Source organism: Melanotaenia boesemani, chromosome 18, assembly GCF_017639745.1.
Source record: "Melanotaenia boesemani isolate fMelBoe1 chromosome 18, fMelBoe1.pri, whole genome shotgun sequence".
NCBI classification, from domain to species: Eukaryota; Metazoa; Chordata; class Actinopteri; order Atheriniformes; family Melanotaeniidae; genus Melanotaenia; species Melanotaenia boesemani.
In genome coordinates this window covers 18,540,880-18,568,348 of record NC_055699.1, presented here as the reverse complement: position 1 = coordinate 18,568,348, position 27,469 = coordinate 18,540,880, and the positions used below count along the sequence as shown (strand labels likewise).

At 41.2% G+C, this 27,469-nt stretch overlaps 3 protein-coding genes across 7 annotated transcripts in view; 1 reads left to right on the top strand and 2 right to left on the bottom strand.

The window, feature by feature from the left end:
* LOC121628601 overlaps positions 1 to 27,469 on the bottom strand; it is a 285,114-nt gene that overhangs the window by 69,842 nt on the left and 187,803 nt on the right. The window lies entirely within an intron of this gene.
* LOC121628621 (V-set and immunoglobulin domain-containing protein 2-like) overlaps positions 3,404 to 27,469 on the top strand; it is a 38,989-nt gene continuing 14,923 nt past the window's right edge. The window contains exon 1 of the mRNA XM_041967749.1: positions 3,404 to 3,733. Coding sequence (XP_041823683.1) covers positions 3,451 to 3,733 — 283 coding nt within the window. The 5' untranslated portion in view covers positions 3,404 to 3,450. The remainder of the gene's footprint in view (positions 3,734 to 27,469) is intronic.
* On the bottom strand, positions 7,721 to 21,271 carry LOC121628610 (B-cell receptor CD22-like). Of its 4 annotated transcripts, XM_041967736.1 has the most exons (9): positions 20,848 to 21,269; positions 19,777 to 19,857; positions 19,395 to 19,496; positions 16,088 to 16,465; positions 14,828 to 15,142; positions 14,491 to 14,751; positions 14,068 to 14,149; positions 13,553 to 13,589; positions 7,721 to 8,858 (listed from the first exon to the last, which is right to left on the bottom strand). In XM_041967736.1, the coding sequence occupies exons 3-9, from the start codon at positions 19,480 to 19,482 to the stop codon at positions 8,739 to 8,741; spliced, it is 1,281 nt and encodes a 426-aa protein (XP_041823670.1). In that variant the 5' UTR covers positions 19,483 to 19,496; positions 19,777 to 19,857; positions 20,848 to 21,269; the 3' UTR covers positions 7,721 to 8,738. The 4 variants fall into 4 exon arrangements, with proteins under 4 accessions (XP_041823670.1, XP_041823669.1, XP_041823672.1 ...); XM_041967735.1 differs by lacking the exon at positions 19,777 to 19,857 and having other exon boundaries at positions 20,848 to 21,271; XM_041967738.1 differs by lacking the exons at positions 16,088 to 16,465; positions 19,777 to 19,857 and having other exon boundaries at positions 20,848 to 21,262.

The window sequence follows — 27,469 nt, the reverse complement described above, 5'->3', positions numbered from 1 at the left end:
CCTGCCTTGTTCCAGTACCTAAAAAATCCCAACAGTGATGATGGTGCCTGCTTTGTTTTTGGTGATATCAGTCTGGTTGATAACTCTACTTACAGAGGTGAAAAAGATGCTTTTACTGTTTTATTTCCATGTTTTCATCGGCTTTGAGAACAACATAAATGATCTTTATCTGAAAGTAATTAAACAGAAACAGCTGTAATAAAGAGCTCTATTGTTAACCTGCTGTTTCTACTGTCTGGCGGAAAAAACCAGCTTAAAATAACTTCAGCATACATTATGTAGGGTACGTTTCTACTAATGACTGCTTTTTATTTTTACTTTATCTTCTTTAACCAGGGTTACACATGTGTGAACATCACATTTTAGTTGTCTGTACCATAAAACTAAATTCTGTGTAACTGGAACTTGTTGGACACAATTGTGCAAACTTACTCTGCCAGCTCCTGGTGTCAGATAAGAACTTTTATTTAAAATTAGATATATTTCTACATCAGGGATGGAAAAAGTTGGTCCTCGAGGGCTGCAAACCTGCAGGTTTTAAATGTTTCCTGCTGCAGCAAACCTGAATTAGATTAACTGGTCAACATGCTGGACAGAACTTGACAAACTGATAAAATATTATTACAACAGTTAGACAATCAATATGATGATGATCATGAATAATTTTCAGTTAATTTTAACACCTGAATGTGATTGTTCTGCAGTTACACCACCAATAACTCCACTTTTTAACTTAAAATATAAATAATAGTTATCTTGTAGTTTTAATTAAAATGCTGCAGAAAGATGTTCATTACATTGCAGTCACATGAGAAGCTTGCAGAGCTGTTGCAGCAGCTTCCTCAAAGTATTTAAATGTGCCCTCTTTCCCTTGATCAGATAATATTTTGACCACAGTTTTATGAAGAGGTGCTATCAGTCTGTCTCCAACCATACTATAGAAAGCATGAAACCTTCATGTTTCCATTTTTGCACTTTTCTGATAGAGATCTGACCAAACTAAGAAAACAAATGAACATTTTTTCTCTTTTATGTTTAAATATTCAGTCTGCTGTTCAACAGTCAGTCAGAAACAGCGAATCAGCTGCACAACAAACATCTTTTAAAATAATTCAGTCACAGACTGAAAAGGTGCAACAAACAGATGAGCTCCTCTTTCTCACGCTGGAAGCAGGAAGGATGAAGACGTCTAGAGTCAAACCAGTTTTTACATGACATTTGCTTTTAAACAGAGAGGCCGGTAGTTTGATGCTGATCCACTGAAATGAAAAAATCTGCTGATTTTAAAACAACATTGTTTCTCTGTTTCAGCTGCTGATTCATTTAATAAGAAAAGTGTTACTGAGCTTCATTTTTTATTCTTTAGTTTGACATTTTTGTGATTTTTTAACATTTTATGAATTCTACTACAAACTACAGACGTTCATTAGATGTTTAAACATCTTTTTCTTTAATTAAAACTGAAATTGAACAAGTTGCTTTTCCAGCTTGTCTTCAGTCTGAGAGATGAAGGAGTATTGTGGGAATTTTGTCATTGTCAACATGTTACTGAGTGTCTTCTTTCTTTCAGGTCAGATGTTTGTTCTTTTATTTAATTTGGAGACATAACTGGAATTATTTCCACTTTAAAATACTGATATTGTTTGAACTCTACTTGTAACATGCAGCAGCTGAGTTTGTGGATCATGAAGTTTCTCTTCTGGCAGATTTTACTCCACATTATGTTCATCATTAATTTGGTTTTACAGGTGTTTTGGCTGATTGTGATGAAATATCGTTCCTCTCTATCACAACACCAAAGGAGATGGAAGCACTGAGTGGATCTTGTTTGCAAATCCCATGTAGCTTTACTCCATCAGGCAACAAGTTTGACAGCCAGGCAGAGATCTTTGGAATTTGGATGAAAAATGAATCGAACTTTGGAAAGAAGGAAAATGTCATTTTCAACAGTAGTAGAACAGATAACGTCTATCCAATGGAAATTATTGGAAAACTGAATGAGAAAAACTGCACCACTCTGTTTTCTAATTTAACCACAAGTCATACAAACACATACTTCTTCAAATTGAGAGCGAACCGTACAAAGCAACGTCTCTTTGTGATCGTCTTCAAATAAGAGTTAAAGGTGAGAAAGTTTTCTATCCATCACTACAAAATGTTATTAATAAGAGGAGAAATAAAAGTTACAGCTTTGGCTTCACCAACCCTCAGATATAAAGTATAAAAGGATTATAAAGTGTGTGGTCACATGTTACAGAAATCAGTTGTAGAAACTTGTTTTACATTTTAAATTTCTTCTCATTCAGCATCGTCTGCATTATCTCACCATGATTTCACAACAACCGTATTTATTGTATGAACAGACTGTTCTGCAGACGTTTGAGAGGAGGAAGTGCTGAGTCATGATATCTTTATTACCTTGCATAAAACAAGATGCTTATTGTTTTAGTGTTTAAATAATCCTAATATTATTGTAACTTTGGCTGTTTTTCACTTCAGGTGGATTTTAATAGAAAGAAACATGATGTGATAAAAGTGTCTTGACCTTCAGAAAATGTTGAGTTTCATTCTTTACTGCAGCTGTTTTTAGTTGCTGCCTGTTTGAGAGTCAGTCCTCCCTCAGTTTAGTTTGCAGTGAGTAAAAAGCAGCTGGAATGAAACAGACTGAAATGTAGAACAAGTGTTTTTATTTAACAACATGTCTGTAACAGTAAATCATCATTTATGTCAGACATCTGACTCTCTCTGCTTTACCTTTCTTACACCACCACCTAGTGGTGAGGAGAAGCAATAGAAGAAAATATGACCCAGCTGAAAGAGTTCATCCTGCTACATTTATCTACAGCCACGTCATTCATTTTCTTTAACAGCCATACATGTCCATACCATCACACTGCCTCCCTCATGGTTAACACATGATGTGCTTTCAATCATGAGCTCTTCCTCCTCCATAACACATTATGAACTGATGTAAAACAATAAAGCTGAAAGTCAACTCTTCAGTCACATCTTGATAAACTTCATTTAAATCAAAAACAAACACTGATTTGCTTCTGTGTAATGTCTGTTATGAAAACCCAGATTCTCCTCAGAGACCCAGAATAGAAATATCAGGTGATGTGAAGGACCTGAAGGAGAAGGAGTCTGTCACTATAACCTGCTCAGCTTTCACTCCCTGTCCACACTCCCCTCCTGAACTCACCTGGAATCTCCAACAAGACTCTCACAAACAAACAGAGGAAAACACAGATGGAACCTTTACAACTAAAATCGAGCAGAACATCACTCTGTCACACACACATGATGGATACACCATCACATGTTCTGCCAGATATCCTGTGGATGGAGGAAAACATGTGAAGACATCAGAGACAGAAGAGACTCTCAATGTTTCATGTAAGTGATCCTGTCAGCACATCATGGTTCAGCTGCTTCTGATCAATAAAGTTCATGTGTGTCACATTTTCCTCAGATGCTCCTAAAGACACCTCAGCATCCATCAGTCCATCAGGTTTGGTGTCAGCAGGTAGCTGGGTGAAGCTGAGCTGCTCCAGCAGAGCCAAGCCTCCCGTCAGCAGCTTCACCTGGTTCAAGATCAGCACAGAGGGACCCGTTAATGTGTCTGAGGGACCGGTTCACAGCTTCAATGCAACGGATGGAGGAGTTTATTACTGTGTGGCTGCAAATAAACTGGGAAAGCAGAAGTCCCAAGAAATCCGTCTTAATATTAAAGGTAAACAGTTAATTTACTGCAGTCTCAGTCATGGCTGTTTCAGTTTTGTTGAACAGAGGAAACCGTTAATGTGTCTGAGGGACGGTTTACACAGTTAACATCACCAACATGGCTGATATAGAAAGTTACTTCTGTGTGGCTGCAAATATTCTCGGGATTCAGACGTCATCATGGTTTCATTTTAAAAATGAAGGTAAAAGCAGAACTGAACTGATTCATGTCATGTTGTAGTTTTTCTTTTCTAATTATTTTTACATATTTGGGTTTTGTTATCATGTAAGTCATTAATTCAAAGTAAAAGATCCAACTATAACTGTTTAGTTAATTATTCTGAGGTGTGAGAACTCAGTCATGTAAAAACATCTGAAAACATTTCAGCTGAGTCAGTTTAACTTTTGATGTTTCATGTTACACATTTAATTCAGTTTATGAAGAATTTCTTTACTAGTTTAGTTTGTGGTTTATTACATCAGAGTTTAATCAGGACATCAGTTTAGATTTGACTTGTCTGCAATCAGTAGGAATTAAAGTTAATGATGTTTTGAAGCAGAACATTTTCCACTAAGGAGAAGGTGACTCTGTCTCTTTACAGACATTCAGGAGTTTGGGGCTGTTGTCTACTTTACAGTGAAGATCCTGCTAATTGTAATGCTCTACAGTACAACCGCCATCTTTGAATGATGAGACAAACTGTTCTATGATATGAGACTTTGCAGCTGGAAACCAGTTGGTCTCTTTTAAATGTCAGAGTTTAACATCTGTCTCATGTCTTTTTCTTTCAGCTGGATTAGATCAAGATTCTCCAACAAACCAGAGAAGGTAAGCTGCATATATAAACATGTATAAAGCTCCTGTTGGGAAACAGTTTGAGCTGCAATAAATTCCCTGCAGAGCACCAACACCTCTCTGTGCTGTTTCATTTCCACAGGACGTAGAAGAAGCAGATTATGTCAGCAGGGTGGTCCACATTCAAGCTTCATGAGCCACAAAGAAGACGAGGAAGATGTCAAGTTCTCTGTTAGAGGAAGGATTTCTATTCTGTCTTCTTTATTTCTGTCTGAACATGTGTTATGTGGTGAAATATGATATTTAAATCATTCTGAGAAGTTATCTGTATTGTTCAGCTACACTGTGTGACCACAACATCATATAATGACAACAGGTGTGTTTGTATCACAACATAGATTCCCTTCACACGTCAGAGCTGATTGTTGGAAAATAACTTTGACTCTCTTTTGTTATATGGTCTCATTCAGACCAGTTTTTATTATATTTATCTGAGTAAATTATCTTCTGATGGTCTGACATCATCCATCTTTGTCTCTGATGTACATATACAAATATTAAACACATATAACATCTGTTTTCAGTGCTATGCTGTTCATCAGCTACATGTGTGAAAACACAATCATGTTTTTAATGTCAGTATTGTTATAAATGTAACATATAGAATGATTTATTATTGTGTCTATAACAGATTAATAAGTCACCTGATGACCTGATGATGCCACACATTGGTGAATCTTCTTTTATAGGATATGAGCAGTAATAATGAAGATTATTTCTAGAATATCTCATGTGATATCTGATGCTTTGCTGCTGCTGTACGTTGTTATTAGCAGCAGGTGGCAGTAAGGGACCGTCTCTAAAGTGTCTTGTGGATGCTTCTGTGGTGCTGCCATAAAGGATCCTCTTGTTTATTTTATCTGATGTGTGATGCACTCTTTGTCTGTGAGCTGTAACTTCCTGGTTTGAATAAATAACTTTGAAGAACGTCTTTATTCTTATAAAACAAGCAGAAGTTTTATTTCAACTTGTGGTTTTATCCAAGAACAGGACTCTGCCAAAATGCATCATTTGTGTTAAAATGCTAGCTCATGAAAGCATAAAATCAATCATGAATTCAGTACAGGGAGGGTCAGGGGGTCCATGGCTTTTTAGTAGTTGCATGAAAGGGCTCTTCCAGGAAGATAAGGCTGGAAACCACTGTTTTAAACTATGCTGACAACATTTATATGCATGCTTCATCATCGTTACAAAATGTCTACAAGAACTCCTTTTTTAAAAACCAAGCTTGAAATGATGAATGTCTTTTTTTCAGAAGTCCATAAACTCCTCAAATCTTTACAACTTTGTTTGTGATTAAACTGAACGATTCCAGCTGATGTTTACACACACTATGTGATCATGTTGGACCAATAAATGCCAACGAGATCATCAGGTGCTTTCATAGGTTTTCATTATAGTGCAGTGAATAAATTAATTAAAAATGGAAACAATGTGAGGTATTTACTAGTATTTGGCAGTAAATCAACACTTTTCTGCCCCATGTAGAAGTTATACTTGTTAAAGTACTTCAAGTCAAAGTGTAAAAACTCTGGATAAAGAAGTGCAGTAAAGTGCAGTTCAGGTTAATTCTAACATCATACAATAAACGTTTTGTTGGCTGCCAGAAGATGGTGCTATTAGCAGGATGTTGAAACATGCATCCTGCTGGATGAGCTCAAGTGTTTCTGACAGTAGACCAAGGAGTTGAGAGAGCCCACTGGAGTCTGGAGTCATTGCTGTGTTTGTGTTGGTGAAGACTCTTCATGATTGCTGTGACCCAGCGGCTGTGATTAGATGCTGAGTGACAGCAGGTGTGTTTCTACTTAAACCTCATGTAGAACAAACACTTTCTTCAGGTGTTCTCTGTGCAGGTACGGTGTGAATGTTTATGAATCTGATTATTCAGATATTTAACAGTTTCCTCTTGTCTGTGTGGATATGGCATGTTTTTCTATGCTGTAGGATGTGGCTAAATATTAAATGACAACCTCCTTCTGTGTTCTGGTCTTAAATTCTATATAAATACTTTTATGTGTTTATTATGTTCATGATTAAACTGTAGAATTTTAGCTGATGTTTTCATGCTGATACATTCATTTATAACTCCTATTAATATTTTTGTAAACAGCAACATAAGTACTTAAAGTGTCATGTAATTAGGAAGAAACCTAGGTAGTGGTGACATACCAGGATGGGAAGAAAAAAAAGGAAACTAGTTTGGTATCTATTCACACCCTTTGTGGCTATTAGAGAAAAATAAATCCTACAAACTGTATTTATCTACGGATGTAAAAATATAGCTCAAATTAAGCTTCATCTCTAGCAAAATTCTACTTTTACAGAGGTAATAATTACCTAATGGCACATTATGGCAGCTAATGGCACTTTTGACTTCAGCTTTTATCTTCTGCTAATGCTTCAACAAGCAAATTTCAGCATCTTCAGCATCTTGAAGTATGTTCAGCTCCCTCGAAGCATTTCAGTTCAAACATTCAGCATTAAGAGATTCACACTGCTGTTCTGCAAGCACAGCATTTCTGTGTGAAGCTGGTTTGTTTTACAACTTCAGGCTCAGATCAAGTTGCTGAATTAGTTTAAAGGCCGTTTCTACCAAAGGTGTAAAAACAACCAATTTCAACACCTCAAACAGAAGCATGCTGCCAAATGGGAGAAATGCTGCTCTGTATGAGATGTACAAGACAGCAGCAACCCACAAAGTCCTACTAAGAGACAACCAACATCGGGGGATCATTTTCATGGGGTATCATGTATAATGTGAAAGGAGACCAGTGGAAAGAGATCATGAATGCATTCACATTGGATACGATACCCACTTATAAGATGGAAAAGCTCGACATTACTCACAAGTTGTTGTTTATAACCTTTATTTATACAGGTACACATGCAGTTTATTTGTATAGCACATTTCATGTAATGAACAATTCAAAGTGCTTTACATAAAACAAAAGCATTACAGATATTAAAAAATAGTAAAAGGCAGCAACACATAAGAATCACAATAAAATCATAAATTACATTAAAATGATTAAAAGCAAGATAAATTAAAAAGTTACCGTGCAGATTTCATGCATAAACACATGAGAAAAGAAATGTTTTTAACCTGGATATAAAAGTATCTACATTTGGTGAAAGTTTAATCTCCACTGGCAGTTTGTTCCACTTGTTTGCAGCATAACAGCTAAATGCTGCGTCTCCATGTTTAGTCTGGACTCTGGTCTGGACTAGTTGACCAGAGTCTTTGGATCTAAGATCTTTGTATTGGAGTTGGTATTGGTGCTTCACTGATGATGGCTTTTTAATGTGGTTCCTAACTATGGGATGGGATGATACTTACAACTAATTTACAGCAGCTGTTCTGGAACCAAAAACTCAGCTCAGACTAATTTAACCCAGAGTTTTTCTTTAGACTGAGAGATCCTTTCTAGGACAGGCCCCAGGTGTGAGGCGAATGAGGCATAAAGCAGAAATAGTGGGAATAAACTAAAATCAACTACGTTGAAATACAGGAAGTAAAGCGACCTGAAAGACAGCATGAAAATCCAAAAACCAAGAGACAAAGTTAAAACATAAACCTGAGAAATCTTTATAGAGCACATCTTCTCATGCTGTGTTTAGAAAAGCAAAAAACAGATATGAATATATACACATAAAAATACACACAAAATACTAAAACAGAAAGTTAATCGAGACATTTCAGATTTACTTTCAGATGGACTGAAATGGAAATCCTGTGGATTCTGTCCTCTGGAATCTATGGGGTTACAGATAATTCAGCTTTTTATCAGCACATACTGCCCAATATTTGATAAAAAAAAAAAAATCATTTAATCAAGTACTTTTACAGTGTAGTATTTTTAGTTTTTCTAAATAAAGGATGTATGAATACTTCAACCCAAACTGGACAATAATAAAATCTAAAGTGACAAAACTACTTGAACCGCTGTGTGAGAAACTTTGCAGCTTCTGTTGAACTGAAAGGAGTAAAAACATTAACTAACATAAAAAAGTAAAGATGTGATATTTAATCACACACCAAGAGTCACTTTTTCTTTACTTGAGCGTAGAGATCTGGTCCGTTCGTCATTCGTGTTGAGCTGTTTTCTTGTTTGGACACTTTGACCTGTGCGTACACCGTCTCCTGCTGCTGTCTGCTGTCCTACACTGAGACGGAGGAAGCTTCAGGTCTCCGGGTCAAAACGTTTATATCTTCATAATGGACTTCTTCCTCTGGTTTATTGGCTGGAATTTGAAGAGTAAGCTCTTCACCTGTTTGATTCTGAAAAAAAGGTTTTAACATGAAATGTAGTGAGAAGACACAGTGTTAAAAGAGGAAGATTCATATATTTAGATGCCTGAAGTCAATATCATCTTAAAACTCTAATGTAGCACTACCTTGTTACTTTGGACACTAAGTTCTGGAAAGTGTCCTTCAGCTAGTGGTTAAGACGAGTAGAACAATCATGCATGAGGACAAAAATTATGATGAAATATGTAAATGCTTTTGTAAATAAAATCAAGGTGAAAATATTCGTCAGAGGTGAGATCCAAACTGAGCTAATATAGTTGCATGAAAGAGACGACAAAACATTTGATCTAACCTGGAAAGACAGTTCGGCTAGTTCTGATGTAATCCCATGAAATAAAAAATGTGAACACCTGGGAGAAAGATAAACGCTCACACATGGAGTCATTTCACGTTTTTGTAAAGTAAAACGTAAATGCTTTGTAAACTGTGGAGCAAATGTCACTGGTGCAAACACATTTGAAGCAACATTTGTGTGCTGGCCGTCCTAAAATCTATGCAAAACTAAGTATGCTAAAGCTAACGCTTAATCATGAGCTACAGCTGCTTTTCCAAAGCTGTCAATTAAGGCCAAATACATACATGAAGCTTTATCTCTCGCTTGTGTACGCAAAAGCTCTGTTGAAGCATTTAGTTAACGGAAGATTCCACTAGCGGGCCAGATTAGAGAATTTGGACCAGATGAAGTTACTGAACTTGTAGGATGTAAACAAGATTTTAAACATGGCGGTTAGTATTTGGTTCATTTTGATATGACAGAGACAAATGACAGCATTGGTTTTGCAGATGGTATAAGACCGTTAAAGCAAGCATGTCGTGTCTTAGAAACTTTCCATCATTTACTACAATCAACCATGTGATCTCACGTCTGGTTAAATTGGTCCAGATAGTAGTAGTATTAGTATGAGGAAGCACACACACAGTCAAAAAAAAAAAAAAAAAAAAACTGAAACAGACATGATAATCTCATCTACTCACAATTTAAGACAAGTATATTTTTAACCAAACATCCACAGTTGTCATGTCAACGTTACTAATGAGAGAAATACATTAACTATTAATCTCACGTGACAATCAATAACTGATTGGGTCATTTTAGGAAACTGAGGTGGAAATCTTAGTTTCTTTAGATTAGAAGAGGTTATTATTCTTATTCACAGTCCAGAAAGTTTGTTTTCCGAGTCCAGAAAGTTCCAGAAAAAGGCTGCATGAGGCCATATTTCTGCCACGGGAGTTCACACATGTTATTGTGAAAGAGGTGTACGTTCCCCCTTCTGCTAATGCAGACATAGCCTCAGACACCCTGCTCACGGTCACCAGCAGGCTGCAGACACAGCACCCACAGGCCCTCTTCCTCTTCTCTGGGGACTTCAATCATGTCTCTCCATCATCTGATCTGCCAACATACACACAGTACGTCACCTGTGCCACCAGAGACAATAAAATACTGGACGTGTTTTATGCCAACACCAAGGAGGCATATTGTGCATCCCTTCTCCCTCATCTAGGGAGAGCTGATCACCATATTATACATCTCCAGTCTGTGTACAAACCTGTTGTACACAGGCAGACCGTGGTCCCACGTACAGTGAGGAGGTGGACAGCTGAGAACGAGGAGGCTCTTAGGGACTGCTTCAACATCACTGTGTGGATGGAGCTCTGCAACCCACATGAGGAGGACATTAACGCCATCACCGACTACATTAACTTCTGTTATGAGAACACTGTTTCTTCCAAGGAGGCCGTGGATTATCCCTGATATTAAAGCCCTCCTGACGGAGGAAAAGAAAGCTTTCTGACCAGGGAACAAGGAGGAGCTGAGATCAAAGATCAGAGAGGGGAAGACCAGCTACAAGAGGAAGATGGAGGAACAGCTGCAGCAGCAGAACATCAGTGGGATGTGAAGAAGCCTGAAAACTATCTCAGGCTTCAAAATGCTGCACTCACAGGCTGAGGGGGACCTGAACTGTGTCAATGATCTGAACCTGTATTTCAACAGGTTTGATCAAGGACCCATTCCTTCCCCCATGCAGCTGCATTGAAACACTTTGACACCTGGACTACCCCCCACAGCCCTTCACACCTCTGGTTCATTCTGCCATCAAAGCACTCCACACCTCCTTGGACCCAGCCACCTCCCCAACACAGAGCCCCCCTGCTCTCACCTCTCCTTTACAAAAAGTAAGTGAAGAGAATTAAGGCTAAATTAAAAGCTGCTGGACCAGACGGCATCAGCTCCTGGCTCCTTAAGTCCTGCGCAGATGTGAAGTTATGGAGCATGTCTTCAACCTGAACCTCAAGCTGAAGGTGGTACCACAGCTCTGGAAGGCCTCCTGTGTGGTACCAGAGCCAAAGACATCTCATGCCAGAGTACTCAGCAGCTACAGGCTGGTGGCTCTCACATCCCATCTGATGAAGACACTGGAGAGACTGATCCTGGAACACCTCTGTTCCATAGTGGGACCCTCCATGGATCCAACTGGCCTGGTATTGGAATGGAAGGAATGGTAATCTCCCTGCTACACCGTGCTCTGGCTCACCTGTAGAAGGTCGGCAGAACTGTGAGAATCATGTTCTTTGATTTCTCCAGTGCCTTCAACACCATCCAGCCGATGTTCCTGAGAGCCAAAATGGAGAGAGCTGGGGTGGACCTTAATCTGGCGGAGTGGATTCTGCACAAACCGGTTCCTGTTTGTGAGAGCCCGGGACTGTGTGTCTGACCTGCTGACCTGCAGTGTAAAAGTCCCCCAGGGGACGGTCTTGGTCCTCTTCACCCTCTACAGTACAGAGGACTGATGCAGAACTTGGTGGACTGGTGTCTGCAAAACCACCTCCTGATCAATGCAGGGAAAACCAAGGAGATGATGGTGGATTTTGTAAGTACCTGGGTGTTCACCTAAACAATAAACTAGACTGGATTCACAACACGTACAAACTGTACAGGAAGGGTCAGAGCAGGCTCTTCATGTGGACGCTGTGTGCAGGAAGACTCACCAGCACATGTATTTTTATTGGAAGCTTCGTATTTTTAATGTTGACAGGACTTTTATGCAAATGTTTTATTCTTCTTTTATTGAATCACTTTTGAATAGATTGCAGGGGATTATTAGACTATGTGGAAAAATTGCAGGGATCTCCCTGAATGAACTTTCAACCCTGCATCAAACCAGAGTGCTAAACGAAGCTCGTTTAATCCTTGCAGATCAAAGCCACCCATTGGCTCGTCAATTTTTGCTGCTTCCATTGGGGCGCAGGTACATCCTACCAAAATGCAGGACTAACAGACACAAATACTCTTTTGTCCCTGCAGCCATTGCTCTGTTAAACAAGTAGTTTTAATTTTTTTTTATTAATTTATTCTTTTTATCATAGTCCTTTTAAATATTTACTGTTATTTGTGTGTTTGTGACTGATTGTTTTTACTGCTGGCTGTACAACAAATTACCCTCACGGTATAAAAAAGATTCCTTGAATCTTGAACCTATCTTCTGAGGAGTGAGGGGGGATTCCTCAGGACCTTCTACGACTTTGTGGTGGCATCAGCCATCCTGTACGATGTGGTCTGCTGGAGCAGCAGCATCACAGAGAGGGAGAGGAAGAAGCTGGACAAAGTCATCAGGAGGTCCAGCTCTGTCTTGGACTGTTCTCTGGACAGGAGGGAGGTGACAAAAGGGTCCTGGTAAAACTGACATCCACGCTGGACCAGGAGTCCCACCCCCTGCAGGACACCCTGTCTGCTCTGGAGAGCAGCTTCAGTGACAGACTGATCCATCCTCGCTGTGTGAAGGAGAGATACCGCAGGTCTTTCCTCCCTGCTGCTGTCAGACTTTACAATGAACACATGTAAACTGTGTTTATATATTTATATACATGTTTATGTACATGTTTATACACTGAACATATTCACCCTGTCTGACCATATAATCTACATATTATTATGTATTATTTGTGTGTGTGTTCTTTCTTATGTCACCTGTGTGCTTCTGCTTACTGCTCCTGCACTGCTGCAACAAAGCAATTTCCCCACTGAGGGACTAATATAATTTTTCTTCTTATTATTTTAGTACTAGTGCATGTAGAAGAACAGCATGTAAGAACTGTATGTGTTCCATATGTGGTGTTCTCATACACAAGATAGCCAGCGTCCTCCCCCAACTGTGTGTAACGTTTGTCTTTCCCCAGACTTTGTAGATAAAACGATAAACACACCTCCTGTTAGTTTTCATTCTGATGTCCTGTGACTGTATTATGACTCTCCTTATGCATTAGATTTTTTTAAATAAAACTCACAAGTGTAATCTTCTCATATACTCTTGATAAATAATTTTTCATTAACAAAACATGATAGGTGTTATGAGGACGAAGATATATTATTCCCTCTCATTATAACATGTTAGTTACAGAAAACAACAGTGGGCTAATGAACTTTAACAAGTTCTTGTACATATCTTTTCCTAGGTAAAGTTAAGACTTCTTTAGATAATAAACCCTCAAGAATTCTTCTTCTTTTATTAAAAATATTAGATGTAAAGGTCAAAAGTGTTGTTGAGAATTTGGGTTTTAATGAACAGCTTCATACTCTGGAGACCGAAGTCGAAGTAACTCTGTCACCTCATTGTTTAGACCAAATACTATTAAAAACTCTCCTTAAGTTAATGTTCACCCACCTGATTCTCTTGTTGAGTTGGACGTTTCTTAAACCTCCTGGAAGACATTAGAGACGCGTCACAGTGAATATTCAGTGTTTTGAGTTAAAACGCAGGTTGCTGCCAATGAAGAATAAGAATTCATCAGAAAAAAAACTTCATTCTGTTTCTGGTTTGTGGATATTTTCTGAACAACTTTGTGCCCATTCTGTTTGACTTTGAATACCAAGAAGTTCAAATGACATTGCATATAATCAGTAAAGCTTGTTGTAAATGATTTTACACTGTTTACTAAAAGACATTAATAGCTTTGGTTTGGTCTTACAGGAAAATGATTCATCCCCTCATACTGTGTGATGAAGTCATGTCTCCTATCATTATCACGGTATTTTGTGAGAATAAACCAGGACAAATATGTCACCTGGTGACATGTATTCAACGCTGACTCATTCAGCAGTTTCTCTCTTTAGACACTGAAACAGTCAAGCTGAAACTTTGCTAATAGGAAGGAAATATGAATAGATGCAGACACTTACCAAAACCAGACAAGCAGGCAGATGGGTATGATGATCACAGCAATTCCTCCGAATTTAATGAACGCTGAGCTGTTTGATGGGTCTGCAAAAGAAATTACAACACGGATGCTAAATGTTATTTTAAACAGAGTTTCAGGAAAAACAGTAAACATTTTACACAGTGACACAGAATATTTATCAAAGTCTGTGGAGGGAGATATCTTAAAATTCTTTAGGAATTTACTTTTTACCTTCATTTTTCAAATGAAACCATGATGACGTCTGAATCCCGAGAATATTTGCAGCCACACAGAAGTAACTTTCTATATCTGCCATGTTGGTGATGTTAACTGTGTAAACCGTCCCTCTGACACATTAACGGGTTCCTCTGTTCAACAAAACTGAAGCAGCCATGACTGAGACTGCAGTAAATTAACTGTTTACCTTTAATATTAAGACGGATTTCTTGGGACGTCTGGTTTCCCAGTTTATTTGCAGCCACACAGTAATAAACTCCTCCATCCGTTGCATTGAAGCTGTGAACCGGTCCCTCAGACACATTAACGGGTCCCTCTGTGCTGATCTTGAACCAGGTGAAGCTGCTGACGGGAGGCTTGGCTCTGCTGGAGCAGCTCAGCTTCACCCAGCTACCTGCTGACACCAAACCTGATGGACTGATGGATGCTGAGGTGTCTTTAGGAGCATCTGAGGAAAATGTGACACACATGAACTTTATTGATCAGAAGCAGCTGAACCATGATGTGCTGACAGGATCACTTACATGAAACACTGAGAGTCTCTTCTGTCTCTGATGTCTTCACACGTTTTCCTCCATCCACAGGATATCTGGCAGAACATGTGATGTTGTATCCATAATGTGTGTGTGACAGAGTGATGTTCTGCTGGATTTTAGTTGTAAAGGTTCCATCTGTGTTTTCCTCTGTTTGTCTGTGAGAGTCTTGTTGGAGATTCCAGGTGAGTTCAGGAGGGGAGTGTGGACAGGGAGTGAAAGCTGAGCAGGTTATAGTGACAGACTCCTTCTCCTTCAGGTCCTTCACATCACCTGAGATTTCTATTCTGGGTCTCTGAGGAGAATCTGGGTTTTCATAACAGACATTACACAGAAGCAAATCAGTGTTTGTTTTTGATTTAAATGAAGTTTATCAAGATGTGACTGAAGAGTTGACTTTCAGCTTTATTGTTTTACATCAGTTCATAATGTGTTATGGAGGAGGAAGAGCTCATGATTGAAAGCACATCATGTGTTAACCATGAGGGAGGCAGTGTGGTGGTATGGACATGTATGGCTGCTAAAGAAAATGAATGACGTGGCTGTAGATAAATGTAGCAGGATGAACTCTTTCAGCTGGGTCATATTTTCTTCTATTGCTTCTCCTCACCACTAGGTGGTGGCGTAAGAAAGGTAAAGCAGAGAGAGTCAGATGTCTGACGTACATGATGATTTACTGTTACAGACATGTTGTTAAATGAAAACACTTGTTCTACATTTCAGCCTGTTTCATTCCAGCTGCTTTTTACTCACTGCAAACTAAACTGAGGGAGGACTGACTCTCAAACAGGCAGCAACTAAAAACAGCTGCAGTAAAGAAGGAAACTCAACATTTTCTGAAGGTCAAGACACTTTTATCACATCATGTTTCTTTCTATTAAAATCCACCTGAGGTGAAAAATAACCAAAGTTACAGCAATATTAGGATTATTTAAATACTAAAACAATAAGCATCTTGTTTTATGCAAGGTAATAAAGATATCATGACTCAGCACTTCCTCCTCTCAGAACAGTCTGTTCATACAATAAATACGGTTGTTGTGAAATCATGGTGAGATAATACAGACGATGCTGAATGAGAAGAAATTTAAAATGTAAAAAAGTTTCTACGACTGATTTCTTTAACATGTGACCACACACTTTATAATCCTTTTATACTTTATATCTGAGGGTTGGTGGAGCCAAAGCTGTAACTTTTATTTCTCCTCTTATTAATAACATTTTGTAGTGATGGATAGAAAACTTTCTCACCTTTAACTCTTATTTGAAGATGATCACAAGGAGACGTTGATCTGAACGATTTGCTCTCAATTCTGAAGAAGTATGTGTTTGTATGAGTTGTGGTTAAATTAGAAAACAGAGTGGTGCAGTTTTTCTCATTCAGTTTTCCAATAATTTCCATTGGATAGACGTTATCTCTTCTACTACTGTTGAAAATGACATTTTCCTTTTTTCCAAAGTTCGATTCATTTTTCATCCAAATTCCAAAGATCTCTGCCTGGTTGTTAAACCCGTCGCCTGATGGAGTAAAGCTACATGGGATTTGCAAACAAGATCCACTCAGTGCTTCCATCTCCTTTGGTGTTGTGATGGAGAGGTACGATATTTCATCACAATCAGCCAAAACACCTGTAAAACCAGATTAATGATGAACATAATGTGGAGTAAAATCTGCCTGAAGAGAAACTTCATGATCCACAAACTCAGCTGCTGCATGTTACAAGTAGAGTTTAAACATTATCAGTATTTTAAAGTAGAAATAATTCCAGTTATGTCTCCAAATGAAAGTAAAAAACAAACATCTGACCTGAAAGAAAGAAGACACTCAGTAACATGTTGACGATCATAAAATTCCCACAATACTCCTTCATCTCTCAGACTGAAAACAAGCTGGAAAAGCAACTTGTTCAATTTCAGTTTTAATTAAAGAAAAAGATGTTTAAACATCTAATGAACGTCTGTAGTTTGTAGTAGAATTCATAAAATGTTAAAAAATCACAAAAATTTCAAACTAAAGAATAAAAAATGAAGCTCAGAAAAACTTTTCTCACCAAATGAATCAGCAGCTGAAACAGAAAAACAATGTTGTTTTAAAATCAGCAGATTTTTTCATTTCAGTGGATCAGCATCAAACTACCGGCCTCTCTGTTTAAAAGCAAATGTCATGTAAAAACTGGTTTGACTCTAGACGTCTTCATCCTTCCTGCTTCCAGCGTGAGAAAGAGGAGCTCATCTGTTTGTTGCATCTTATCTGTGACTGAATTATTTTAAAAGATGTTTGTTGTGCAGCTGATTCACTGTTTCTGACTGACTGTTGAACAGCAGACTGAATATTTAAACATAAAAGAGAAACAATGTTCATTGTGATCATGATGAATTATTATCAGTTCATTTTAACACCTGAATGTGATTGTTCTGCAGTTACACAGCAAAACATTCATAAACATCAGCACATCAAACTGGATAATTAAACCTGGTCAACAAGGTTAACAGCTGTAACAACATCAACATGATGAATAAATCAAATGGCTTCATAAAAACTGTTTAACACCAACTTTGGTTGCTAACCTCATCAGCACCACCATCTGGTGTGGATGGTGTTTATAAGTCTGAGTTTGATCTGTAAAAACTGCAGAGGGACATTTAACCATCCATGACAATGCTGAAGAGGTTGTGGAGGACAAGGAAGATACTTTCTTGCAAGCAGATTGCAGAGAGGTATTCTTTGAGAAAAGAGAAGTCAGTTATCACCCTGCAAATGGAAACATGAAGGTTTCATGCTTTCTATAGTATGGTTGGAGACAGACTGATCTCTTCATAAAACTGTGGTCAAAATATTATCTGATCAAGGGAAATAGAAATTTACTTTGAGGAAGTCGTTGCAACAGCTCTGCTTCTCATGTGACTGCAAATGTAATGAACATCTTTCTGCAGCATTTTAATTAAAACTACAAGATAACTATTATTTACATTTTAAGTTAAAAAGTGGAGTTATTGGTGGTGTAACTACAGAACAATCACATTCAGGTGTTAAAATTAACTGAAAATCATTCATGATCATCATCATATTGATTGTCTAACTGTTGTAATAATATTTTATCAGTTTGTCAAGTTCTGTCCAGCATGTTGACCAGTTAATCTAATTCAGGTTTGCTGCAGCAGGAAACATCTAAAACCTGCAGGTTTGCAGCCCTCGAGGACCAACTTTTTCCATCCCTGATGTAGAAATATATCTAATTTTAAATAAAAGTTCTTATCTGACACCAGGAGCTGGCAGAGTAAGTTTGCACAATTGTGTACAACAAGTTCCAGTTACACAGAATTTAGTTTTATGGTACAGAAAACTAAAATGTGATGTCCACACATGTGTAACCCTGGTTAAAGAAGATAAAGTAAAAATAAAAAGCAGTCATTAGTAGAAACGTGCCCTACATAATGTATGCTGAAGTTATTTTAAGCAGGCTTTTTCAGCCAGACAGTAGAAACAGCAGGTTAACAATAGAGTTCTTTATTACAGCTGTTTCTATTTAATTACTTTCAGATAAAGATCATTTATGTTGTTCCCAAAGCTGATGAAAACAACATGAAATAAAACAGTAAAAGCATGTTTTCACCTCTGTAAGTAGAGTTATCAACCAGACCAATATCACCAAAAACAAAGCAGATCATCATCATGATCTTACAATGTCATTAATACTTTCCCTGCATGGTTTTTAGGTCTGTAGCTGCTGTTTTACTGTCTGTTCCCCTCATCTCTGCTTTCTGTCACTCATCCCTCTTCTAACAGCTGCCGTCTCCTCCTCCACTAGAGTGAAAGTAAAGGAGAGCGGGTATGGTTGTAACACTTTCTGGTTTAGCACCTGTAACTCGCTGAATTTTAGAGCTACAGTTCTCAGACTTTTATATAAAATACCATCTTTAATTACTACAAATGGCACCAATTAAAAACCCTGCAAGAATATAACAGATTTCTAGTAGTAATGTAAAATACATGGTGGTCTTTATTTACAATCTACCCCACTACCAGGGTGGGTTTGTATCTGAGGTCTCAATATCTTGAGTGGATTTTCATTTCTACTATTTCCAGCAGGCACACCTCTCTCTGTCTTTTTTCTCTCTGCCCAGAACCTTTCTGACTGACGTGAGTTTAAATTATAAAACAAAGTGGTTTTCTGACTCAGGTTTCCAATTATTATTATTATTATTATTATTAATTTTCTGACTTGCTGCTGTTAAAAATAATTTTATATGGATTATTTACATAATCTGGGTCACTTTTAATCCACACCCCAAAGGTTTCTCAGCTGCCATCAAACTTTTCTCCTGATTTATCTTTAAAACTACATGGGATCTGCAAACAAGATCCACTCAGTGCTTCCATCTGCTTTGGTGCAGTGATTAAGAGATTAGGGTTCTTATTACAATTAGCAAAAACACCTGTAAAACCAGATTAATGATGAACATCATATCAGATGGAAAATTTAAACAATATTGGCATGTTAAAGTAGAAAAAACTGAAATATTGTCTTTAAATGAAAGTGAGGAACAAACATCTCACCTGAAAGAAAGAAGACACTCAGTAACATGTTGACTGTCACCACGTTCACAGACAGGGCCGCCATGAAACTCCCACATTCCTCCTTCATCTCTTGTGTTGGAGCTAAAAAAAAAGAGAAAGATCAAACGTTCCCATTAAGTGTTTTATTAGAATATATCAAATACAGAATTTTGCTTCTTTTTCTTTAATTTCATTTTAAATATTGAGAAATTTACCATTTAGCAGCGTTTACCTTGTTAGTAACTAAGAACTTCTGCAACGTTTAACTGAGATGAAACCAAACAGACTCTAATAAAATAAATTATTGTTCTGCAGAATGAGAATAATAAACAAATATCAGGTTAAAAATCTCAAAAAAAATTTTGGTGTGATGTTTTCTTACCAAATTGAAGCCGTATAGTTTTAGGAACAGATAACTAGTAGATTCTCTGTTGATGAGCAGCAGCACAAATAACCAACTTCTCTTTAAAAAGCAAAAAATCGTGTGGAAGTCCAGAGAAATCTGATTTTAATCTGTCTTCATCCGTCCTGCTCCACCCACGTAAAGAGGAAATCACCTCACTGCAGTATCTTCAGCTCATTAGTGTGAATTATTGCATCATTTTGTAAATGTTTCATTTTTCATGCTTCATTGTCATTGATCCTCTGAATATTTAGACATGAAATATGAAAAAGGATGTGTTTTAGTATCGGTTGTTTTTGTTTTGTTTTAGGTGTTTTTCTGAAATATTTAAAAAAAATTTTTTAAATATTAAAAGTTCTCATGATAGAAGGAAACAGCAACGCTTGTATATGAGCTCAACTGACCAACTTCCTCTGTTCACTTATAGTTTTTACACGACTATCAGATAAATTGTTCACACTTCTCTCTGATACTCTTATCATCACACCCATCCTCCCACAGCACCTTGTGTTTTGTTACACTTGTAGAGTGGAAACACTCCTGTGATGGACTGTGTGGTGTGTACTCTGCTTCTCATTCGTATCTGAGACAGGCTTCAGCTCAAGATAATGTCTGAAAATGTCAGTACTCACAAAAAAATTTGAGACTAGCTTCAATTTGAGTGCTATGTTCAGATAAATGTCCAGCTACACCCCCCTTGTCTCCAATCAAACAGAACACACACCCTCCACAAACCCACAGCTTTCCTGTCACCCTGCAGCTCAGTCATGGACCTAAACACAGCCTCATCTCCCTCCACACCAGGACACCCTGAGACATCCTCTGCTTCTGTCATGGCCCATGCTCATCTGCAATCAGTGCTTCCTGTTGCCCATATTCGGACCGCCAATTGACACCGCTGTTAGGACGGCGCAGCTGAAGGACATCAGATCATCACCTCACCTCCATATAACCACCACACGGACATCCAGTCATCGCTGGATTATACTACTCATCGCGGTAACCAGTCGTGCACGTTATCTGATTCTGTCGTGTCTTACTGATACTAACCTGTTGACATCTCTCTCCCAAGAACCCGTCCGTACCTCGCCTGCATCCCGGAAAGTCCTGTCTGCCCGCTCCAGCCCGTCCGTTCAGCAAACCCTGCAATCTCCTCTGCACATTTAATAAACTGTTCTTTATCATTCTCCGTAAGCTTCACTCCTTGGATCCATACAACACCCCTTGACAGAATAATCCAGCCAAAAACATGGATCACACGGAGCAAGCCGCCAGAAAAACCGAACCCGGAAGCGACCTACATCACGCCGTGTCTGCACAAGGAAATCTACTGGGTCAACATTCTCAGGTACTCCGGTCTCTAGGAGAAGGACAACTCGCTTTACAAAAACAATTAGATGATATCTCCCGATCGTTGTCAGCCCTGTTTAATCAGCCATCTCAGCTCTCAGTTCCCACAGTCTCTCAGCCCGTCCCTGCGCCGACTCCGCCCACGCCAGCACGGGAAGTACACATCCCAGATCCTAAACCTTTCTCCGGCGAGTTGGGGAAGTGTAGGGGATTCCTACTCCAGTGTGCAATAATCTTCGACCAGAATCCACACACGTACGCATCAGCTCGCTGTAAGGTATCGTATGTAATTGGACTACTCACTGCCAGGGCACTAACTTGGGGGGGGGAAGCATTCCTGGAGACCACGCCCCTCCACACTTTCTCATCAGACTTTCACAGCTGAATTGTTAAAGGTTTTCGACGGCCCAGTTCGGGGCGAGAGACGGCCAAACGCCTGATGTCTCTGCGGCATGGGAATCAGAGCGTGGCAGAACTGTCAGTGGAGTTCAGGACGCTGGCTGCCGACTCAGGATGGAACTCTGCTGCATTAATGGACCATTTCTTACAATGTCTCACAGATACCATGAAGGATGAGCTGGCCACTCAGGATCTGCCGACGACTCTGGATGAGTTGATAGACCTAGCCATCCGATTGTCCAATCGCCTCCGCGAAAGATCCCGTTAACGACGGACTCCTCACCTAGGCCTGTCCCTAGGACAGGGTTCATTCTCTCCACCCGAACCATCTCCGGCCTTCCCCTCTGCTTCAGCCGTCGAACCCATGCAGGTGGGTAGCACACACCTGACCCCGATGGAGAGGCAGAAACGGCTACAAGCAGGAGCGTGCCTGTACTGTGGAGAAGTGGGACACTTCCGAGTCTCCTGTCCCATTCGACCAAAAGACCAGGCCCGTCAGTTCAGGTCGGGATTCTGACGGGCCGGACCCAAACCAAGACCATGATCCCGGCCACATTAACCCTTTCTGGTCAGTCTCTCACAGTACAGGCCCTAATCGACTCAGGTGCAGAAGACAGTTTTCTGGACATCCGTTTGGCAGAAGAAGCCCAGATTCCCCAGGTACCGCTGCCGCAGCCCATAACAGCCAAAGCCCTGGATGGTCGCACCCTTGCCCAGGTAACTCACACCACTGTTCCCGTCAGATTGAAGCTCTCCGGAAATCACTCTGGCTGTGTCCGAATGTGCACCCTACTCCCTACATAGTGCCCTATATAGGGGTCACGCCATTTTGTAGGGGTGTCCGAATGTCCAGAAAGAAAAAAAGTAGGGCACTCAAAATTACCCACAATGCATCTTGAAAAGTAGTGAGCATCGATGGTCACTAGACGGGCTAATATAGACAACAATGCATTGCGAGCAGAAGCTCAACATGGTGCAAGGAGGCGAAAAAAAACGAGCGGCGCGAAATGACCTATAAGCAAACAAAAATAAAATGCAGCATAAGGAATAAAAATATTTACACACAACTTTGGATTGCCGTGGTGACGGCAGTAGTCACGTGATTTGCGACGAAGAAAATAGGCAGCTCCGTGTCTGAATCGCCAAGAGAATGAGTCACTATGTAGTGTGCTATATAGTGCAGCCCTATGTAGTGAACGAGGGGTTAGGGAGTAGGGTGGACATTCGGACACAGCCTCTGAATTAATCGAGTTTAAGCTGATTTCAGCACCCAACTCACCGCTGGTCCGCGGTCACCCTTGGCTATCTCTCCACAATCCCCAAATCAATTGGACCTCCGGATCCATCATGGGTTGGAGTGAGGAGTGTCACCAGGCCTGTCTTAGATCAGCCGTTCCCCCAGCAGACACAGACCCCAGCAGTACGGAAGTCCCTGATCTTACTCCAGTCCCGGCCGATTACCACGACCTAGCCGTAGTTTTCAGCAAACTTAAAGCGTCATCTCTGCCTCCCCATAAACCTTATGATTGCGCCATAGAGCTCCTGCCCGGTTCCTCTCTTCCTAACAGACTGTACAACATCTCCGGACCGGAACGAGACACTATGGAGAAATATATCCAGGAGTCCCTCGATGCCGGGATAATTCGACACTCATCCTCCCCGTTAGCTGCTGGATTCTTTTTCGTCACCAAAAAGGATAAGACCCTCCGTTCCTGCATCGACTACCGGGCCCTGAACAAGATCACGGTCCGCAATACTTACCCTCTCCCCCCTGATCAACTCTGCTTTCGAGGCACTGCTTGGCTCCACCATCTTCACCAAGCTCGACCTCCATAACGCCTATTACCTGGTCCGCGTGAAGGAGGGCGACGAGTGGAAAACCTCCTTCAAGACCCCCCTGGGGCATTTTGAGTATCTAGTCATGCCCTTTGGCCTCACCAACGCTCCGGGGGTGTTCCAAGCCCTGGTAAACGACGTGCTCCAAGACTTCCTCAACCGTTTTTCATTTATCTGGACGACATTCTCATATATTCCAAAACCTTGTCAGAACACAAGAAACACGTCCGATTAGTACTCCAGAGACTCCTCGAGAACAAACTGTATGTAAAGGTGGAGAAGTGCCATTTCCACTCGGACACGGTCAGCTTCTTAGGTTACGTTTTCACGAGCGGGCAGATGCAGACAGACCAGGAGAAGGTTCAGGCGGTGTTGGATTGGCCCACACCGGACTCCGTTAAGTCTCTGCACCATTTTCTGGGCTTCGCTAACTTCTACCGCCGATTCATCAAGAACTTCAGCCTGGTGGCAGCCCCACGCACAGGATTGACCTCCCCCAAGACTCCGTTTCGCTGGTCGGACTCCGCCGATTCCGCCTTCAGGGAGTTGAAGGCTCGTTTTGCCTGGGCTCCGGTCCTCACGCAGCCTGACCCTTCCCGGCAATTCGTGGTCGAGGTGGACGCGTCGGATACTGGAGTGGGGGCGGTTCTGTCTCAGCGATAGGAGCAAACAGGCGAATTACACCCATGCGCCGCCTTCTCCCGTCTCCTCTCCCCGGCGGAACACAATTACGATGTGGGGGACCGCGAGCTGCTGGCCGTGAAACTAGCTTTGGATGAATGGCGCCACTGGCTGGAGGGAGCAGCTCAGCCTTTCATCATGTGGACAGATCACGGCAACCTCGAATACATCCAGTTGGCCAAGCGGCTGAATGCACGTCAGGCCAGGTGGGCATTATTCTTCAGACGTTTTAATTTCTCTTTGACCTACAGGCCAGGAACCAAGAACGTGAAACCAGACCCACTGTCACACCAGTTTGGCTCCGGACGCCCGTCTCCAGATCCTGATCCTATCCTGCCTGCATCCTGTATAATCGCTGCCGTCACCTGGGAAGTTGAACAGAATGTCTGGGAAGCCCAGCGAGTGTATCCGGACCCAGGTACCGTCCACCTAACAAGCTTTTTGTGCCCAACAGTGTCCGTTCCCAGGTCCTTCAGTGGGGTCACTCATCCCGCGTGGCGTGCCACTCTGGCCGACCCTGGGACAGGACTTCTGGGATTTCTTGGGGCTTGTCCAGTCTGTGCCTGGGGAAAAACGTCCTCCCAAGCTCCCGCAGGACTCCTTCGACCTCTCCCCATGCCTGGGCGGCCCTGGTCCCATATCGCTTTGGATTTTGTTACCGGACTCCCTCCATCCCGAGGTAACACAACAATTCTAACCATCATAGACCGGTTTTCCAAAGCGGCTCACTTTGTGTTTTCCGTCTCCATGGCATACCTATGGACATTGTTTCCAACCGAGGTCCCCAGTTCGTGTCCCGGGTCTGGAAGGCGTTCTGCTCGGAGCTAGGGGCATCAGTCAGTCTGAGCTCGGGGTTTCATCCACAGACCAACGGTCAGGCAGAACGCCTAAACCAGGAGTTGGCTTCCGCCCTGCGCTGCGTGGCTGCCAATAACCCTTCCGCCTGGAGCAGTCACCTGTGCTGGGTGGAGTATGCTCACAATTCCCATGTCTCCTCAGCCACAGGTCTCTCCCCCTTCGAAGCCTCTCTGGGGTATCAGCCTCTGCTCTTCCCTTACCAGGAGGCGGAGCTCGCTGTTCCCTCCGTGCAGCATCATCTGGGTAGCTGTGGCGCGCTACCAGGACGGCCCTGGGGCGGACCGAGGCTAGGAACCGCCGTGGTGCGGATCGGCTCAGGGTTCCCGCACCTCCGTACCGGGTTGGGCAGCAGGTCTGGCTGTCTAAGAACATTCCCCTGGCACGGAGTCTCGTAAGCTGTCGCCCAGGTATCTCGGGCCCTTTGAGATCCTGGAGGTGCGGAGCCCTGCGGTCATGAGGCTGCCCCTGCCCCGGTCCATGCGTATCCATCCTGTCTTCCACGTCTCTCAGCTCAAGCCTGTTTCTTCCAGTCCGTTGGTCCCTCCTTCCAGGCCCCCTCCGCCAGCCCGGGTCGTTGGCTGTGGTCCGGCTTTCTCTGTCCGTCGTCTCCTGGATGTCCGCCGCCGGGGTCGTGGTCTTCAGTACCTGGTGGACTGGGAGGGGTACGGCCCGGAGGAGCGGTCCTGGGTCCCGCGTTCCTTCATCCTGGACCACCACCGGGCTAATGGGTCGCCTGGGGGCTCCCCTTGAGGGGGGGGCACTGTCATGGCCCATGCTCATCTGCAATCAGTGCTTCCTGTTGCCCATATTCGGACCGCCAATTGACACCGCTGTTAGGACGGCGCAGCTGAAGGACATCAGATCATCACCTCACCTCCATATAACCACCACACGGACATCCAGTCATCGCTGGATTATACTACTCATCGCGGTAACCAGTCGTGCACGTTATCTGATTCTGTCGTGTCTTACTGATACTAACCTGTTGACATCTCTCTCCCAAGAACCCGTCCGTACCTCGCCTGCATCCCGGAAAGTCCTGTCTGCCCGCTCCAGCCCGTCCGTTCAGCAAACCCTGCAATCTCCTCTGCACATTTAATAAACTGTTCTTTATCATTCTCCGTAAGCTTCACTCCTTGGATCCATACAACACCCCTTGACAGCTTCCCCCTCCAGCCTGTCTGCTTCCTGCAGTCAGGTGAAGAAGCAGCTGGAGAGACTGAAAAGGAACAAGACTGCCGGTATCAGCAGCAGGTTCTGAAAACTTGAAAAACTCCTTATGCAGAAGATTTTTAATAAAATTCATCTTTTCATTGAAACAATGTGATATTTTTCTTCCACAAAACATAATAAGCATTACGAGGACAAAGATATAGTTATTCCCGCTCATTAACATGTTAGTTACACAAAACAAGCTTTTTAAACTTTAACAGTTTCATTAATGTGTCATTTCACCTGAAACAGAAATGTATGCAATACACACACATAATACACACAAACACACACTCACATCTATGTGTGTATTTATTGTAGCGTTAAGCATCATTAAACATTAAAGATGTTTAATAAAAGTATTTTCATAATTTCTTGGAATTAATCTATGAATTTACTCGTGGGGCACCACCACACAGATAGCTTTATCCTAATCTAATGGCTGTGTGGACACCATTAGAGAACTAAATTAATTAATTTAATATAATTAATTCAAGCTAAAAATCAATCAGTTATCAGTCTCAGGACGCTACTAACGTGAATTCTTACGTCGAAGGGACCCATAACATGGTTCAAAGGAGAAGTTCACAATAACCAGACCAGTTTAGGATAAATATGGAATATTTATTACTAAACTAATAATGCATAAATGAAAAGGAAATATTTACAAAGGACTTCGCATGGAGAAATGAATCAAACATTGGTAAATGCAGAATATGGAGTTCAAACCAAAATCTTATTTCAATGTGTCAGAATGAATGAAATGTATGCAAGAAATGAACAAAGTTAATTAACCTGCGGTGTTAATTAAACTAGGGTTCAGGACTGAAAAAGATCTCTAAATCCAAAAAGGAAAAGAGGGAAAACTGGATCTCATCTGTTAAACTGGAGGTTTAACTAAGATGTAGAACTACTAGGTCACTGTCAGACAACCAACCATTCTTGAGCAGATAAGCAGAGAATTGATCCGAGCAGGACTCGTCCGGTTCTGTTTGGATCGAGCCGACTTACGACCGTTGTGGTGACTCTGATGGCAAGTGAGGAAGTTGGCGCAGGTGGTTTGGATCCCGAGCGACTTCCAGAAGGCCAGAAGATGCGTCACGTGGTGGTCCGAAGGTTTGGATCAGGCAGCTCTGCGGATGCGGACTCCCACGGCTCGGCTGGTGGTATCGATGATGGACAGTGGATGACTTGCGGTGATATGGCAAAGATGAAAATGTCCAGCTTTAGGTCAGTCCAAAAAAAGAAACTCTGTAGGATCTATTTAGGATCTATATTAAAAGTCCAAAAGATAAAAACATAACTCAAGAAAAGCGAAGTATTAGCTGGAAAAAGG

Coding starts and splice junctions, on each gene's coding strand:
- LOC121628610 (XM_041967735.1), bottom strand. CDS start 20,893: ATGCAGGCGAGGTACGGACGGGTTCTTGGGAGAGAGATGTCAACAG. Junction 16,466..19,394: donor GAGTGTCTTCTTTCTTTCAG/GTGAGATGTTTG, acceptor CTGGTTTTACAG/GTGTTTTGGCTGATTGTGAT. Junction 13,590..14,067: donor TGCCTGCTTGTCTGGTTTTG/GTAAGTGTCTGC, acceptor AATGTCTTCCAG/GAGGTTTAAGAAACGTCCAA.